The sequence below is a fragment of the Zea mays genome, chromosome 1 (assembly GCF_902167145.1).
Source record: "Zea mays cultivar B73 chromosome 1, Zm-B73-REFERENCE-NAM-5.0, whole genome shotgun sequence".
NCBI lineage: Eukaryota > Viridiplantae > Streptophyta > Magnoliopsida > Poales > Poaceae > Zea > Zea mays.
In genome coordinates this window covers 49567770-49581825 of record NC_050096.1, presented here as the reverse complement: position 1 = coordinate 49581825, position 14056 = coordinate 49567770, and the positions used below count along the sequence as shown (strand labels likewise).

General features: G+C 53.6%; 1 protein-coding gene across 2 annotated transcripts; it reads right to left on the bottom strand.

The window, feature by feature from the left end:
• Positions 1-207: 207 nt before the first annotated feature.
• On the bottom strand, positions 208-4857 carry LOC103634567 (DEAD-box ATP-dependent RNA helicase 24). 2 transcript variants are annotated; one of them, XM_008656725.3, is made up of 5 exons: positions 3987-4857; positions 1683-2911; positions 1452-1488; positions 949-1357; positions 208-833 (listed from the first exon to the last, which is right to left on the bottom strand). In XM_008656725.3, exons 1-5 carry the CDS (start codon positions 4558-4560, stop codon positions 782-784), a joined length of 2301 nt encoding a protein of 766 aa, XP_008654947.1. In that variant the 5' UTR covers positions 4561-4857; the 3' UTR covers positions 208-781. The 2 variants fall into 2 exon arrangements, with proteins under 2 accessions (XP_008654947.1, XP_008654950.1); XM_008656728.4 differs by having other exon boundaries at positions 225-833; positions 942-1357.
• Between the last annotated feature and the right edge of the window lie 9199 nt (positions 4858-14056).

The window sequence follows — 14056 nt, the reverse complement described above, 5'->3', positions numbered from 1 at the left end:
GGCTCCCTTGACTCCCCAGCCAGAACTAGCTCATCACCTGACCACAGTTCGGCGTGACAGTCTTTGTACTGCCCCACCTAGGCCAATGTTTTGTTATTGTAGTTTTAGGGGACCGCAATGAATTAGCATGGGCGCGTGTTCGGTCGAATACTCGAGTGCCACTCCACCTAAACAACAGCTATTTCTGAGAAAATTGAGCAATCACCATGAATTTTAATCACATATAGAGATGTCACATAGTGACTTTGAAGAATGTTTTGTATATTTCATCTTTTCAAGTCTGCTTATATTGCATCTTCTCATGTCAACGTCAACTTTTCCTACTTCTCTTACCAGGATCCATGATGCCTCTGGAGAACTTCATTTTCATGTCAACTATCTGGATGTCTTCATTTTCATGTCAACTCTGGCCTTCCCTATCTCTCAGGATCCCATCAAACACTAGTGCTACACTGGAAAACTTCATACACTATTCACATACTCCATTTCTATGAACTAAAAGCATGAACTAAGTTTTTCCTCTGTTTTTTCTATGAACCAAAGGAGGCCTCGGTGCCAACTTCGAATACAAATGGTAAATTTTGCTCTGATGAAAAATGTGAAACAACGGCCAGATACAACAGTAGTTGAAGGATAAAGAATAAAGGCCAAACTAACTAAAACAACACTTACCTGACATCATGTAATCTACAGTGCTTTTTTATAGGATGTCTCCCAAGAGACTACATCAATATAACAAAGCGGGGAAGGAATCACAATTGGGCATACCAGTTAGCAGGGACTAGCGATCCCAACCTGATGGTCGTTTTCTCTCCCTGAACTGATCCCGTGAACTGCAATTCATGCAAAACTTTGACTCAGAAAACAGGATTCAGAACAATGGCTGACACAAGATAATAAACAGATGACCCACAGGGCACGCACAAGATGCCCCAAGTTACCTACTACCTTTCTGGATTCGGGTTCCCATTTTCGTTGTTATTTCCTGCAGGCTGGGATGCAGGGACCGCGGGGGCAGGCTGTGCAGGCCGGGATGCAGGGATGAAAGTGGGGGCTGCCTGTGCAGGCCGTGTGTCTCCTCCAATGGTGCCGCCAGACACAAAGCCACGGAGTGCTGGTCTTACAAAGGAAGGTGCACTGCTGCTTGGTGTATTTGAAGATCCAGAGACAAAGCTGCTCTTAAATCGTTGCAACATCCCTGTCTTCAGAGAATTTACAGCAGCAGATCTTGCAGCAGGCACTTGTGAACCAGATTCGGCATTGTAACCTATGCCGAGGCCAAAATCAACTCCACGCACACCGCGCCCGCGCCCAGCACCGCCAACACCACCTTTTCCTTTGCCACCTTTCTTCCCACCTGATCAACATAATGATTTGTTGGTACATATTTCCATAAATGACTCGTCTAGATCACCAGATTCCTGCTCTGTAAATAAGTAAGCAGGACCTACCTTTCCTGGAGTCTCGTTTTGCTCTGAATCTTCCATCCTGCAATCACAGCAGTTTCAGAAAAAAATATGGGATTATTTTAATTGCAAAAGAACTGAAATTAATGAGATAGTATCTACATTGCTGCAAACATCAAGTTTGCATAACATTGTATTTAGCTAGAATTCCATGCAAATCTAGAGCTTACTATGCAAAGCAACACTAAAACAAAAAAAATATATCAATAAGCTAACCTTCATAGCCAGATCCATGAGTTCATTGGGTACATCCTGGCCAGCAGCAATCAAACTGTGAACCAGTTCACCAGCAAAATGTGCCTCCTTCTGTGTAATCAGAGTATATGCAGTGCCATCTTTATCGCCAGCACGACCAGTTCTTCCAATTCGGTGAATATGCATATCCATCTCTTTTGCAATATCAAAGTTGACAACTGTTTTAATCGATTTGATGTCAAGACCTCGTGCAGCAACATCAGTTGCAACCAGAACATGAAATGTCCCAGATTTGAACTTCTGCAGGGTCTCCATACGAGAAGCTTGATCCTTGTCGCCATGAAGCGCAGCAATTCTGAATCCTCTCTGATTCAACTCTTTCTCTATCTCGTCCACTCTAGCCTTTTTAGATGCAAATACAAGAACATCTCCATCATCAATCATTCCAGGCAATTTCCCCAAAAGCCAAGGCATTTTCTCAACATCAGAAGGGAGTACATTAACAACTTGTTTAATGTCTTCATTAGCACCGCCAACTTGACCAACTGTAACTCTAATAGGATCAGTTAATATTTCTCTTGCCAAACGCTCTACTTTGTATGGCATTGTTGCAGAAAAAAGTAAAGTTTGTCGATCTGGTCTAATTTGACCAACAATGGATCGTATTTGTGGCTCAAATCCAAGATCGAACATTCGATCAGCTTCATCAAGAACCAGATAAGTTGCCCTGAACATCTTCAATGCCTTCATCTTCAGCAAGTCTATTAATCTCCCTGGAGTTGCAATGACTATTTCACAACCTGCTTTCAGTTCTTTAAACTGGTCAAATTTGGAAACACCACCATATATAGCAGCAACTCGAAGGTTGTAAGGCTTTGCAAACTTCTTAGCTTCGAGATATATCTGATGTGCCAATTCTCTTGTTGGAGCACAAATGACTCCTATTGGACCTTCTTCTTTCTCAAGCTCAGGCTGATCCATAATATGAACAATCATAGGGAGCACAAAAGCTGCAGTTTTACCAGAGCCAGTTTTTGCAATACCAATGATATCTCTCCCTGAAAGTACAATAGGTAAAGCCTGGCACTGAATTGTAGTTGGTTTTTCATAAGCTTGTTTGGCAATAGCATTCATTAGAGGTACATGAAACCCACAATCCTCAAAGTTTTTTATTGGCCTCGGCACATCAAAACCAGAAACACGAATTGACAAACTTTTCATATAATCTGTTACCTCTTGGTCACTCATACCTATAAGGGAAAAAAAAGAATTTCAATACATCATAACTCATCATAAACATCGAGAAGCAGCAATCTGTGTGGGCCGTAAACAAATCATGTAGCATGCTGGTTGTCACAACATCAATCATGATGAAAATTGCAAAGCTCCAATGAACCACCAACCAAGTGGTTTGAAACATTTGGCAATTTGGTCATAAGAGTCGTAAAAAAGAGCAGATGTCAATTACATAAGCATCAGAAACAAAAGGAAGTAATAGCCGACCTAGTCAAATTTTCCCCTATAAAAAGGACTATATATATATTTTTATCTCCAGCACCGAACTAGAAGAACGCAATTAAAACAAGGAACAATTGGATCTATACCATTAAAAGATCCAAACTTTAGATATATACCATGGACCCCACATGTCATTGACTCATGTGGACCCACATGTAAGTGAGATAGTAATGGTATGGATCCAAAGTGGTGATCTTTTAATGGTATGGATCCAAATTTCCCTTAAAACAAATGTGGACTTGGAACAACATGGCCTCACTTCCATGCAACACAACATAAGTTAAGATTGCACCACCGAACGGAGCATCCAACCCAACGTATACTATGTCCATCACATAATTTACTAAGCTATAAGTACAAAGTAAAATAACTGGCTGCATATCTTCCACAAGGTAGAATTAGGGTCTGTTTGGTTGTATTGTGGCTGTGAAAAAAGCTGTTGTGGGCTGTGAGCTGTGAGAAAAGCTGCTGTGGGCTGTGAGCTGTTAAAAAACTAAAAAATGTTTGGTGGAAACCACTAAAAGTCGCTAAAAGTTTTTCCATATATATTTTCACAGTTCCATCCAAAAGCCGCTAAAAGCAGGTCTAGAGGTGCTTTCAAGTTTTGCACTGCAAGAAAGTCGGCTTTTAGAAAAAGCTGCTTCCTAGATCCAGCCCTTTGGTTTGGCTTTTGGCTTTTAGGGGTAAAAGCCAAATCTAAAAGCCAAACCAAACACACCCTTAAAGCAGCTCAAACGTGTAAGCTACAAGGAACACCCCCTACATGTTAGATAGTAGAATCATAGGTCTAGGTACCAAGTGCTTCACCTGAAATCGATGGCTTCTCCTCGTAGAAATCTTTTGTGAAGGCGTCATACTCAATGGTCGAGTGATCGAGTGCTGGTATGGGCTCTATTTTCTTCTTGTCGATGACTATGGGGTTGTCATCAGAGTCGTATTCCATCATGCCGGCGTCGACGGCCTTGGCAGCGGCGTAGACCTCCTCATCGGAGTCGTAACCAGCGCGCATGACGTCGGCGGCCAGCGTGAGGCCAGCGTCCTTCTTGGCCCGCAGGAAGCTCTCGACGGGGTCATCCTCGTCATCGTCGGAATCCGTGCGGCGAAGCGCCTCGGGCTTGGGCGGCGGGGGCGGCGCACGGATCTCCTCCTGGATCTCGGCCATGAAGGCGTCGAGCGGGTCCATCTCCTCCTCATTCTCGGCCTTTCCTTCTACCGCGGTGCTGGCTTGGGCATCTGAGGGGGCGTCGTCGGAGAAGGCGATGTCGTCGAGGTCTGGGTCATCGGTCGGACGGTAGAGCCGCTGCACGGACTGCGAGCGCTCGAAGTTGTAGGAGGTGGGCCGCGGGATGCTGAAACCCTCGAGCTTCGGCCGCTTCGACATAGCACCGACGAACGGGGCCGGAGGTGGGGCCGGGGCGAGCTAGGGTTTGCGAGCCGGGTGTGACGGAGGAAGACGATGGCAGCGCAGAATTGGCGCCGCTCGGCTTGCTGGGTGGCGGTGGCGGTCTCGCGGACTCGTCGCTCCGGTCTCCGGAGAGACTGGGCCGTGTAGGCTGTGCTGGATGAATGTAGGCCTTGCCTTGGACCAAATGTGCCCGAGGCCCCGTGGGTCGTTGGTCGTCATGGTGTGGCCCGTCTCTTTTAGGCCGGTTCCACCATCCCTCTATCGGCCATGTCACATCAGCAACGACTAGCAGTTACAGCCTCAACTTATAGGCCCTGTTTCGCACAGCTGCTGCTTATTGAAAAAGCAGCTTATCTGAGAAGCTGGTGAACAGCAGCTTCTGCTTGTTGGCTGCTTTTAGTGTATTCTGAGAAGCAGCTGAACTGATAAGCTGCTGCAGAAGCTGACTGTTTGGCAGAACTTCTGCTTAAATTTGTGAAGAAGCTGAAAATAAGTTGTGCCAAACAGGGCCATAGAGTCATAGCCACATCATCTTTTTATTTCAAAATTAACTATTCATACTGATTTATTCCGACATCTAAAAATCACACAACATATTTTTTATTGAATTAAAAATTATGTATTACATAATACTTAAAATAAAATAGTGTGTGAAATGAGCTTCAACTAAGTGAGAGTATTTATAAATGGACTAAGAATGAAATTTATGTTTTTTGTACAAAAAATTGAATTTTTGGACTCCAAACAATCACCCTAATACATGTGGCAGTGACGTGGATGGCATCGACCAATCAGAGGTCACCAATTCACTTTCGCCTCACTACTCTCGCCCGTCCACACCCATTCCAACGCATCGCCCCGCTATCGCCCGTCTCTCACTTCTCTACCGCTCCAATCTACTATCCAATGCGGGCTAGAGCGAGGCGATATGCACACTGTCACCGGGCTCCCACCCTCTCGCCCGTCTCCCGTCCATCACATGTTGTGAGATGTCCACTCTTGCCTCTACTCTAGCCTTCATTGGCACTAGCCTTATGACTGTAGATGTGGCCCGTCTAGAGCATCTCCAAACACATAACAAATAACAAGCTAAAAAACAATATCTTTTTATATAATATGGTGGAATTAGAACAGAGGACAGGGCAGAGGACAGGGCACACGAGTAACCTTTGTTCTAATAAAACACAAAAAATATGTGTTATGTTGGTTCTGGGTGTGAATGTGGAGCTAACTACTAAGGTTCAAACCCCACTTATGCATAATTCTACCTTATTTTTGTGTAAAGCGGGAAGAGACTACTGTTGAATCGTGGAAATTGGTGCTTTATGTAGTAGAAAAAGATATAATGTCTCGAACAAATCTAGGTTATTGAATTTTTAAATAATGTCTCAAATAACTAAACAAACATTAAATAATTATATAAAAAGAAAAGGAATCGCTTGAGATTCTCCTAATGAGTAATGACATCAGAAATCTCGAGCATGGGCTCTCCTTTCTTTCTCCCTACCTAGATGTCAGTGACAAATATGCGACGACATGTGGCACCGAAGCTCGTCTTTTGATGTTGTCTCCAAGGCTCCACGCATCCCTTAACTAGACATGCGTGGAGCATTGTCCCCCAAACACCTCCAATGGTTCCCCGTAGAAAGCTCCCTACATACGAAGGAAAGAGTGATTCCCTCGCATATGTGCAGCATTGTGCAGATCATCTGAAGCCACGTGTGAAGCTTTCACGAGGGGGAGCAACAGCGTTGGTCAGAGAAGAACTCAAGCAACAGTGGGACTAGCAGAGTCGAGCGAAGGGGGTGGACAGCGAGGACACCACCGGTGCAGTTGGAGGTCCGACATTTTTGTCACTTATTGTCGGGGACCATAATTAGGGGTACCCTCAAGACGCCTAATTCTCAGCTGGTAACCCCCATCAGCATAAAGCTGCAAAGGCCTGATGGGTACGATTAAGTCAGGGATCAGTCCACACGAGTGACTCGATCACGCTTCACCCGAGCCTAGCCTCGGCCAAGGGCAGCCGACCTCGAGAGACTTCCGTCTCGCCCGAGGCCCCCTTTTTATGGCGGACACATCACCGGCTCGCCCGAGGCTTTGGCTTCGCTCAGAAGCAACCTTGACTAAATCGCCACACCGACTGACCAAATTGCAGGGGCATTTAACGCAAAGGTGGCCTAACACCTTTATCCTGACACGCGCCCCCGGCAGAGCCGAAGTGACCGCCGTCACTCCACCGCTCCACCGGCCAGTCTGACAGAAGGACAGCGCCGCCTGCGCCACTCCGACTGCAGTGCCACTCGACAGAGTGAGTCTGACAGGCAGTCAGGCCTTGCCAAAGGCGCCACGGCGAACTCCGCTCCGCCCGACCCCAGGGCTCGGACTCGGGCTAAGACCCGGAAGACGGCGAACTCCGCTCCGCCCGACCCCAGGGCTCGGACTCGGGCTAAGACCCGGAAGACGGCGAACTCCGCTCCGCCCGACCCCAGGGCTCGGACTCGGGCTAAGACCCGAAAGACGGCGAACTCCGCTCCGCCCGACCCCAGGGCTCGGACTCGGGCTAAGACCCGGAAGACGGCGAACTCCGCTCCGCCCGACCCCAGGGCTCGGACTCGGGCTAAGACCCGGAAGACGGCGAACTCCGCTCCGCCCGACCCCAGGGCTCGGACTCGGGCTAAGACCCGGAAGACGACGAAACTCCGCCTCGCCCGACCCCAGGGCTCGGACTCCGCCCTGGCCTCGGCCGAACGACTTCCACCTCGCCCGACCCCATGGCTCGGGCTCGGCCACGGCAACGGAAGGCAGACTCAACCTCGGCTTCGGAGGAACCCCCACGTCGCCCTTCCTAGGGCACAGACCGCCACGTCAACAGGAAGCGCCATCATCATCCTACCCCGAATCGATTCGGGTCACGGAGAACAAGACCGGCGTCCCATCCGGCCAGCTCCGCCGGAGGGGCAATGATGGCGCTCCACAAGCTCTATGACGACGGCGGCCCCCAGCTCTCTTACGGAAGCAGGACGACGTCAGCAGGGACTCGACCGCCCCAACAGCTGTCCCTCCGCCAGGCTCCGCCGCACCTCCGACAGCCACGACATCACGCCAGCAGGGTGCCCAGATCTCTCCGGCTGCCACATTGGCATGTACCTAGGGCGCTAGCTCTCCCTCCGCTAGACACGTAGCACTCTGCTACACCCCCATTGTACACCTGGATCCTCTCCTTACGACTATAAAAGGGAGGACCAGGGCCTTCTTAGAGAAGGTTGGCCGCGCGGGACCGAGGACGGGACAGGCGCTCTCTTGGGGCCGCTCGCTTCCCTCACCCGCGTGGACGCTTGTAACCCCCCTACTGCAAGCGCACCTGACCTGGGCGCGGGACGAACACGAAGGCCGCGGGACTTCCACCTCTCTCACGCTCGACTCCGGCCACCTCGCCTCTCCCCCCTTCGCGCTCGCCCACGCGCTCGACCCATCTAGGCTGGGGCACGCAGCACACTCACTCGTCGGCTTAGGGACCCCCCTGTCTCGAAACGCCGACAGTTGGCGCGCCAGGTAGGGGCACGCTGCGTGCTGACGAACAGCTCCCCGTCAAGCTCCAGATGGGCAGTCTCCAGCAACCTCTCCGGCCCGGGACGGTGCTTCGTTTCGGGACTCTTGAGTTCATGTCCTTCGACGGCAGCTACGACATGATACTTCTTCCACCGCCGCGCGACTACGACAATGGCGGCCGACAACCCGCCCGCCGGCGGCGGAATCGACGACGTCTTCCCCGCATGGAGGAAGGGCAACATTCGGGCTCGCTCCGTTCTCTCCCCCGCCAACGGAGGAGGAGGCGGGGCCGTCAAGGCCAGGTGGGAGGCCGCGCTTCGTCGGCCGTCGAGCGAATCGACGCCCCCGACGCCCCGACGGAAGGCACGCCGGACGTCGACCTCGCGTTCAAGACGGAGGCAAGCGCCGTCCCCCCGCGGCACGCTGACCCCGAGCAAGAAGACGACGCCGGCGCGCTCGCGGAAAGCCTGCAGGACGTCGCCCTCGAACCAGAGATGACGGTGCAACCAGTCCCCGATGTGACTACGTCGCTCCTCGTCGACCAAAAGGTACCGACTAACTCCCATCTTGCGTCATTTCGACTCGGCCTCAACCTGCCAAACGACCTCGTTTTGGCGGGCGCCCTCATTGAGGCGAGTGCAACCCCACTGAGGTTCCGTATGCGGTCGCCTTGGGGCCGACTGACGGACGTCTCGACCTACGGGCCCTCTGGGTCCGAGGAAGATGACGATCCCAGCATCGGTTGGGATTTCTCCGGACTTGGCAACCCAGTGCCGTGCGGGACTTCATGACCGCATGTGACTACTGCCTATCCGACTGTTCCGATGGAAGCCGCAGCCTTGGCGACGAGAGCTGCGGCCCAAGCCGCGAATGTTTCCACATCGAGCTAGGGGATCCCTCCGAAGGCAACCATCTTGGCATGCCGGAGGACGGTGATCTCCCTAGGCCGGTGCCTCGCGCCGACATCCCACGGGAGCTAGCTGTGGTCCCCGCTCCGGCGGGGGGTTACGACCCACAACTCGAGCAAGTCCGCGAGGCGCAGGCCAGGCTCAACGAGGGAACAGGAGCGCTTGAGCCGATCCGTCGGGACGTCGGACAAGCATGGGTGGGCCAACCCCTGGCCGGAGAAATACGTCACCTGCCCCAAGGTCTCCAGCACCGCGTCGCCAACGATGTCAGGATCAGGCCGCCGCCCGCATCCAGCGGGGTTGGTCAAAACCTGGCAACCGCAGCAATGCTCATCTGCGCGATGCCGGAGCCGTCAACCATCGAGGGTCGGCGAATCCAGGGAGAACTCAAGAATCTCCTGGAAGGCGCTGCGGCCCGGCGGGCCGAGAGCACTGCCTCCCGAAGGCAAGGTTATCCCTCGGAACCTCATGCCGCGACTTCCCGATTCATGCGGGAAGCCTCGGTCTACACCGGGCGCACGCGCAACACCGCGCCTGCGGCCCCGGGCCACCTCGGCAACGAGCACCATCGACGCGACCGTCGGGCTCACCTCGACGAAAGGGTGCGCCGAGGCTACCACCCCAGGCGTGGGGGGCGCTACGACAGCGGGGAGGATCGGAGTCCCTCGCCCGAACCACCCGGTCCGCAGGCCTTCAGTCGGGCCATCCGACGGGCGCCATTCCCGACCCGGTTCCGACCCCCGACTACTGTCACGAAGTACTCGGGGGAAACGAGACCGGAACTGTGGCTCGCGGACTACCGCCTCGCCTGCCAACTGGGTGGAACGGACGACGACAACCTCATCATCCGTAACCTCCCCCTGTTCCTCTCCGACACTGCTCGCGCCTGGTTGGAGCACCTGCCTCCGGGGCAGATCTCCAACTGGGACGACTTGGTCCAAGCCTTCGCTGGCAATTTCCAGGGCACATACGTGCGCCCCGGGAATTCCTGGGACCTTCGAAGCTGCCGGCAACAGCCGGGGGAGTCGCTCCGGGACTACATCCGGCGATTCTCGAAGCAGCGCACCGAGCTGCCCAACATCACCGACTCGGATGTCATCGGCCCGTTCCTCGCCGGCACCACTTGCCGCGACCTGGTGAGCAAGCTGGGTCGCAAAACCCCCACCAGGGCGAGCGAGCTGATGGACATCGCCACCAAGTTCGCCTCTGGCCAGGAGGCGGTCGAGGCTATCTTCCGAAAGGACAAGCAGCCCCAGGGCCGCCCATCGGAAGAAGCTCCCGAGGCGTCTGCTCCGCGCGACGCTAAGAAGAAAGGCAAGAAGAAGTCGCAATCGAAACGCGACGCCGCTGACGCGGACCTTGTCGCCGCCGCCGAGTATAAGAACCCTCGGAAGCCCCCCGGAGGTGCAAACCTCTTCGACAAGATGCTCAAGGAGCCGTGCCCCTACCATCAGGGGCCCGTCAAGCACACCCTCGAGGAGTGCGTTATGCTTCGGCGTCACTTCCACAGGTCTGGGCCACCCGCCGAGGGTGGCAGGGCCCGCGACGACGACAAGAACGAAGATCACCTAGCAGGAGAATTCCCCGAGGTCCGCGACTGCTTCATGATCTATGGAGGGCATGCGGCGAATACCTCGGCTCGGCACCGCAAGCAAGAGCGCCGGGAGGTCTGCTCGGTGAAGGTGGCGGCGCCAGTCTACCTAGACTGGTCCGACAAGCCCATCACTTTCGACCAGGCCGACCACCCCGATCATGTGCCGAGCCCGGGGAAATACCCGCTCGTCGTCGACCCCGTTGTCGGCGATGTCAGGCTCACCAAGGTCCTGATGGATGAGGGCAGCTGCCTCAACATCATCTACGCCGAGACCCTCAAGCTCCTGCGCGTCGATCTGTCCTCCATCCGAGCAGGCGCTGTGCCCTTCCACGGGATCATCCCTGGGAAGCGCGTCCAGCCCCTCGGGCGACTCGACCTCCCCGTCTGCTTCGGGACACCCTCCAACTTCCGAAGAGAGACCCTGACGTTCGAAGTGGTCGGGTTCCGAGGAACCTACCACGCCGTGCTAGGGAGGCCATGCTACGCGAAGTTCATGGCCGTCCCCAACTACACCTACCTGAAGCTCAAGATGCCGGGCCCCAACGGGGTCATCACTGTCGGCCCCACGTACAAACACGCGTTCGAATGCGACGTGGAGTGCGTGGAGTACGCCGAGGCCCTCGCCGAGTCCGAGGCCCTCATCGCCGACCTGGAGAACCTCTCCAAGGAGGTGCCAGACGCGAAGCGCCACGCCGGCAACTTTGAGCCAGCGGAGACGGTCAAGGCTGTCCCTCTCGACCCCAGTGGCGACACCACCAAGCAGGTCCGGATCGGTTCCGGGTTCGACCCCAAATAGGAAGCAGTGCTCGTCGACTTTCTCCGCGCAAACGCCGACGTCTTTGCGTGGAGTCCCTCGGACATGCCCGGCATACCGAGGGATGTCGCCGAGCACTCGCTGGATATTCGGGCAGAGCCCGACCCGTCAGGCAGCCTCTGCGCCGATTCGACGAGGAGAAGCGCAGAGTGATTGGCGAAGAGATCCACAAGCTAATGGCAGCAGGGTTCATCAAAGAGGTATTCCATCCCGAATGGCTTGCCAACCCTGTGCTTGTGAGGAAGAAAGGGGGGAAATGGCGGATGTGTGTAGACTACACTGGTCTCAACAAAGCATGTCCGAAGGTTCCCTACCCTCTGCCTCGCATCGACCAAATCGTGGATTCCACCGCTGGGTGCGAAACCCTGTCCTTCCTCGATGCCTACTCAGGGTATCACCAGATCCGGATGAAAGAGTCCGACCAGCTCGCGACTTCTTTCATCACGCCGTTCGGCATGTACTGCTATGTCACCATGCCGTTCGGTTTGAGGAATGCGGGCGCGACGTACCAGCGGTGCATGAACCATGTGTTCGGCGAACACATCGGTCGCACAGTCGAGGCCTACGTCGATGACATCGTAGTCAAGACAAGGAAGGCTTCCGACCTCCTCTCCGACCTTGAAGTGACATTCCGGTGTCTCAAGGCGAAGGGAGTCAAGCTTAATCCTGAGAAGTGTGTCTTCGGGGTGCCCCGAGGCATGCTCCTAGGGTTCATCGTCTCCGAGCGAGGCATCGAAGCCAACCCGGAGAAGATCGCGGCCATCACCAGCATGGGACCCATCAAGGACTTAAAAGGGGTACAGAGGGTCATGGGATGCCTCGCGGCCCTGAGCCGCTTCATCTCACGCCTCGGCGAAAGAGGTCTGCCTCTGTACCGCCTCTTAAGGAAGGCCGAGTGTTTCGCTTGGACCCCTGAGGCCGAGGAAGCCCTCGGCAACCTGAAGGCGCTCCTTACAAAGGCGCCTGTCTTGGTGCCCCCGGCGGACGCAGAAGCCCTCTTGGTCTACGTCGCCGCGACCACTCAGGTGGTTAGCGCCGCGATTGTGGTCGAAAGGCAAGAGGAAGGGCATGCAATGCCCGTTCAGAGGCCGGTCTACTTCATCAGCGAAGTGCTGTCCGAGACTAAGATCCGCTACCCACAAGTTCAAAAGCTGCTGTATGCTGTGATCCTGACAAGGCGGAAGCTGCGACACTACTTCGAGTCTCATCCGGTAACTGTGGTGTCATCCTTCCCCCTGGGGGAGATCATCCAGTGCCGAGAGGCCTCGGGCAGGATCGCAAAGTGGGCGGTGGAAATCATGGGCGAAACGATCTCGTTCGCCCCTCGGAAGGCCATCAAGTCCCAGGTGTTGGCGGATTTCGTGGCCGAATGGGTCGACACCCAGCTGCCAACGACTCCGATCCAACCGGAGCTCTGGACCATGTTTTTCGACGGGTCGCTGATGAAGACGGGGGCCGGCGCGGGCCTGCTCTTCATCTTGCCCCTCGGAAAGCACTTACGCTACGTGCTGCGCCTCCATTTCCCGGCGTCCAACAATGTGGCCGAGTACGAAGCTCTGGTCAACGGATTGCGGATCGCCATCGAGCTAGGGGTCAGACGCCTCGACGCCCGCGGTGATTCGCAGCTCGTCATCGACCAAGTCATGAAGAACTCCCACTGCCGCGACCCGAAGATGGAGGCCTACTGCGACGAGGTTCGGCGCCTGGAAGACAAGTTCTTCGGGCTCGAGCTCAACCACATCGCTCGGCGCTACAACGAAACAGCAGACGAGCTGGCTAAGATAGCCTCGGGGCGAACGACACTTATCCTTTCGTCAAAGAAGTTTCGACCGTTAGTGACAAATAAGTTCTTCATGTTCTCTGGCCAAATCAACGAAAAAGCGTGATTGGGTATTGAATCCCCTTGCTTCTTTTATGTTTGGTCATGATTTTAGGTCACGAATCGTGCAAATGAAGATAGAGGGGATCTAGGGTTATAGTGATTGTTGTCGGTTCATTATAGTTAGCAAGATTTCTAACTCCATTTGATTCATGCATCGAAGAAACATTCTCGAACGCTTCCTACAAAATCCCATCACCCACTGGGATCGCCGCTTCCAATCTGACTAGGTTTATGGTTTAGGCTCCCTCGCCATCATCCATATCCATTTATGGGATCTAGAAGATGCCTCGGTTCAATAAGGCCAACTTCCATTCCCTAATCCCTCCATCCCCAATGCCACTAGCCCTCATCCCTAGGGTCATTGCACCTCCACCAGGCCTATGTGTAGATAAATTTTGAGCAATATCTATAAAAGATTGAGCTACTAGGGGATGCTTAGGAGCCTGCATATTTTCTTTGACCGCCATATATTTCCCGATGGTAGCTTGAATATGGAACAGGGATCTAAGTTAGCGCACAAACCGAATTCTTTTATATCAGATAGTTTTGTGAAAGTTTTGTATTTTTACTAGTGTCATCAAAATCAATCATCCTTAATTTACTTGCATGTAGCAAGTGAATCCTGAGCTAGTGAGGATCATGAAGGCCATTGCGTCCCTACTTGATATCCTAGAAGTCGACGTTGCCCACATACGACATCTTGTTATCGAGGACTTGGATAT

Bases quoted from the DNA above. Each gene is read 5' to 3' on its own strand.
- LOC103634567 (XM_008656725.3), bottom strand. From the start codon at position 4,560: ATGTCGAAGCGGCCGAAGCTCGAGGGTTTCAGCATCCCGCGGCCCACC. The intron at 2,912-3,986 runs GTGAAGCACTTG...TTTCCCTTATAG, and splicing joins GGAGAAGCCATCGATTTCAG to GTATGAGTGACCAAGAGGTA. The intron at 1,489-1,682 runs GTTAGCTTATTG...CTGTGATTGCAG, and splicing joins TCATGGATCTGGCTATGAAG to GATGGAAGATTCAGAGCAAA.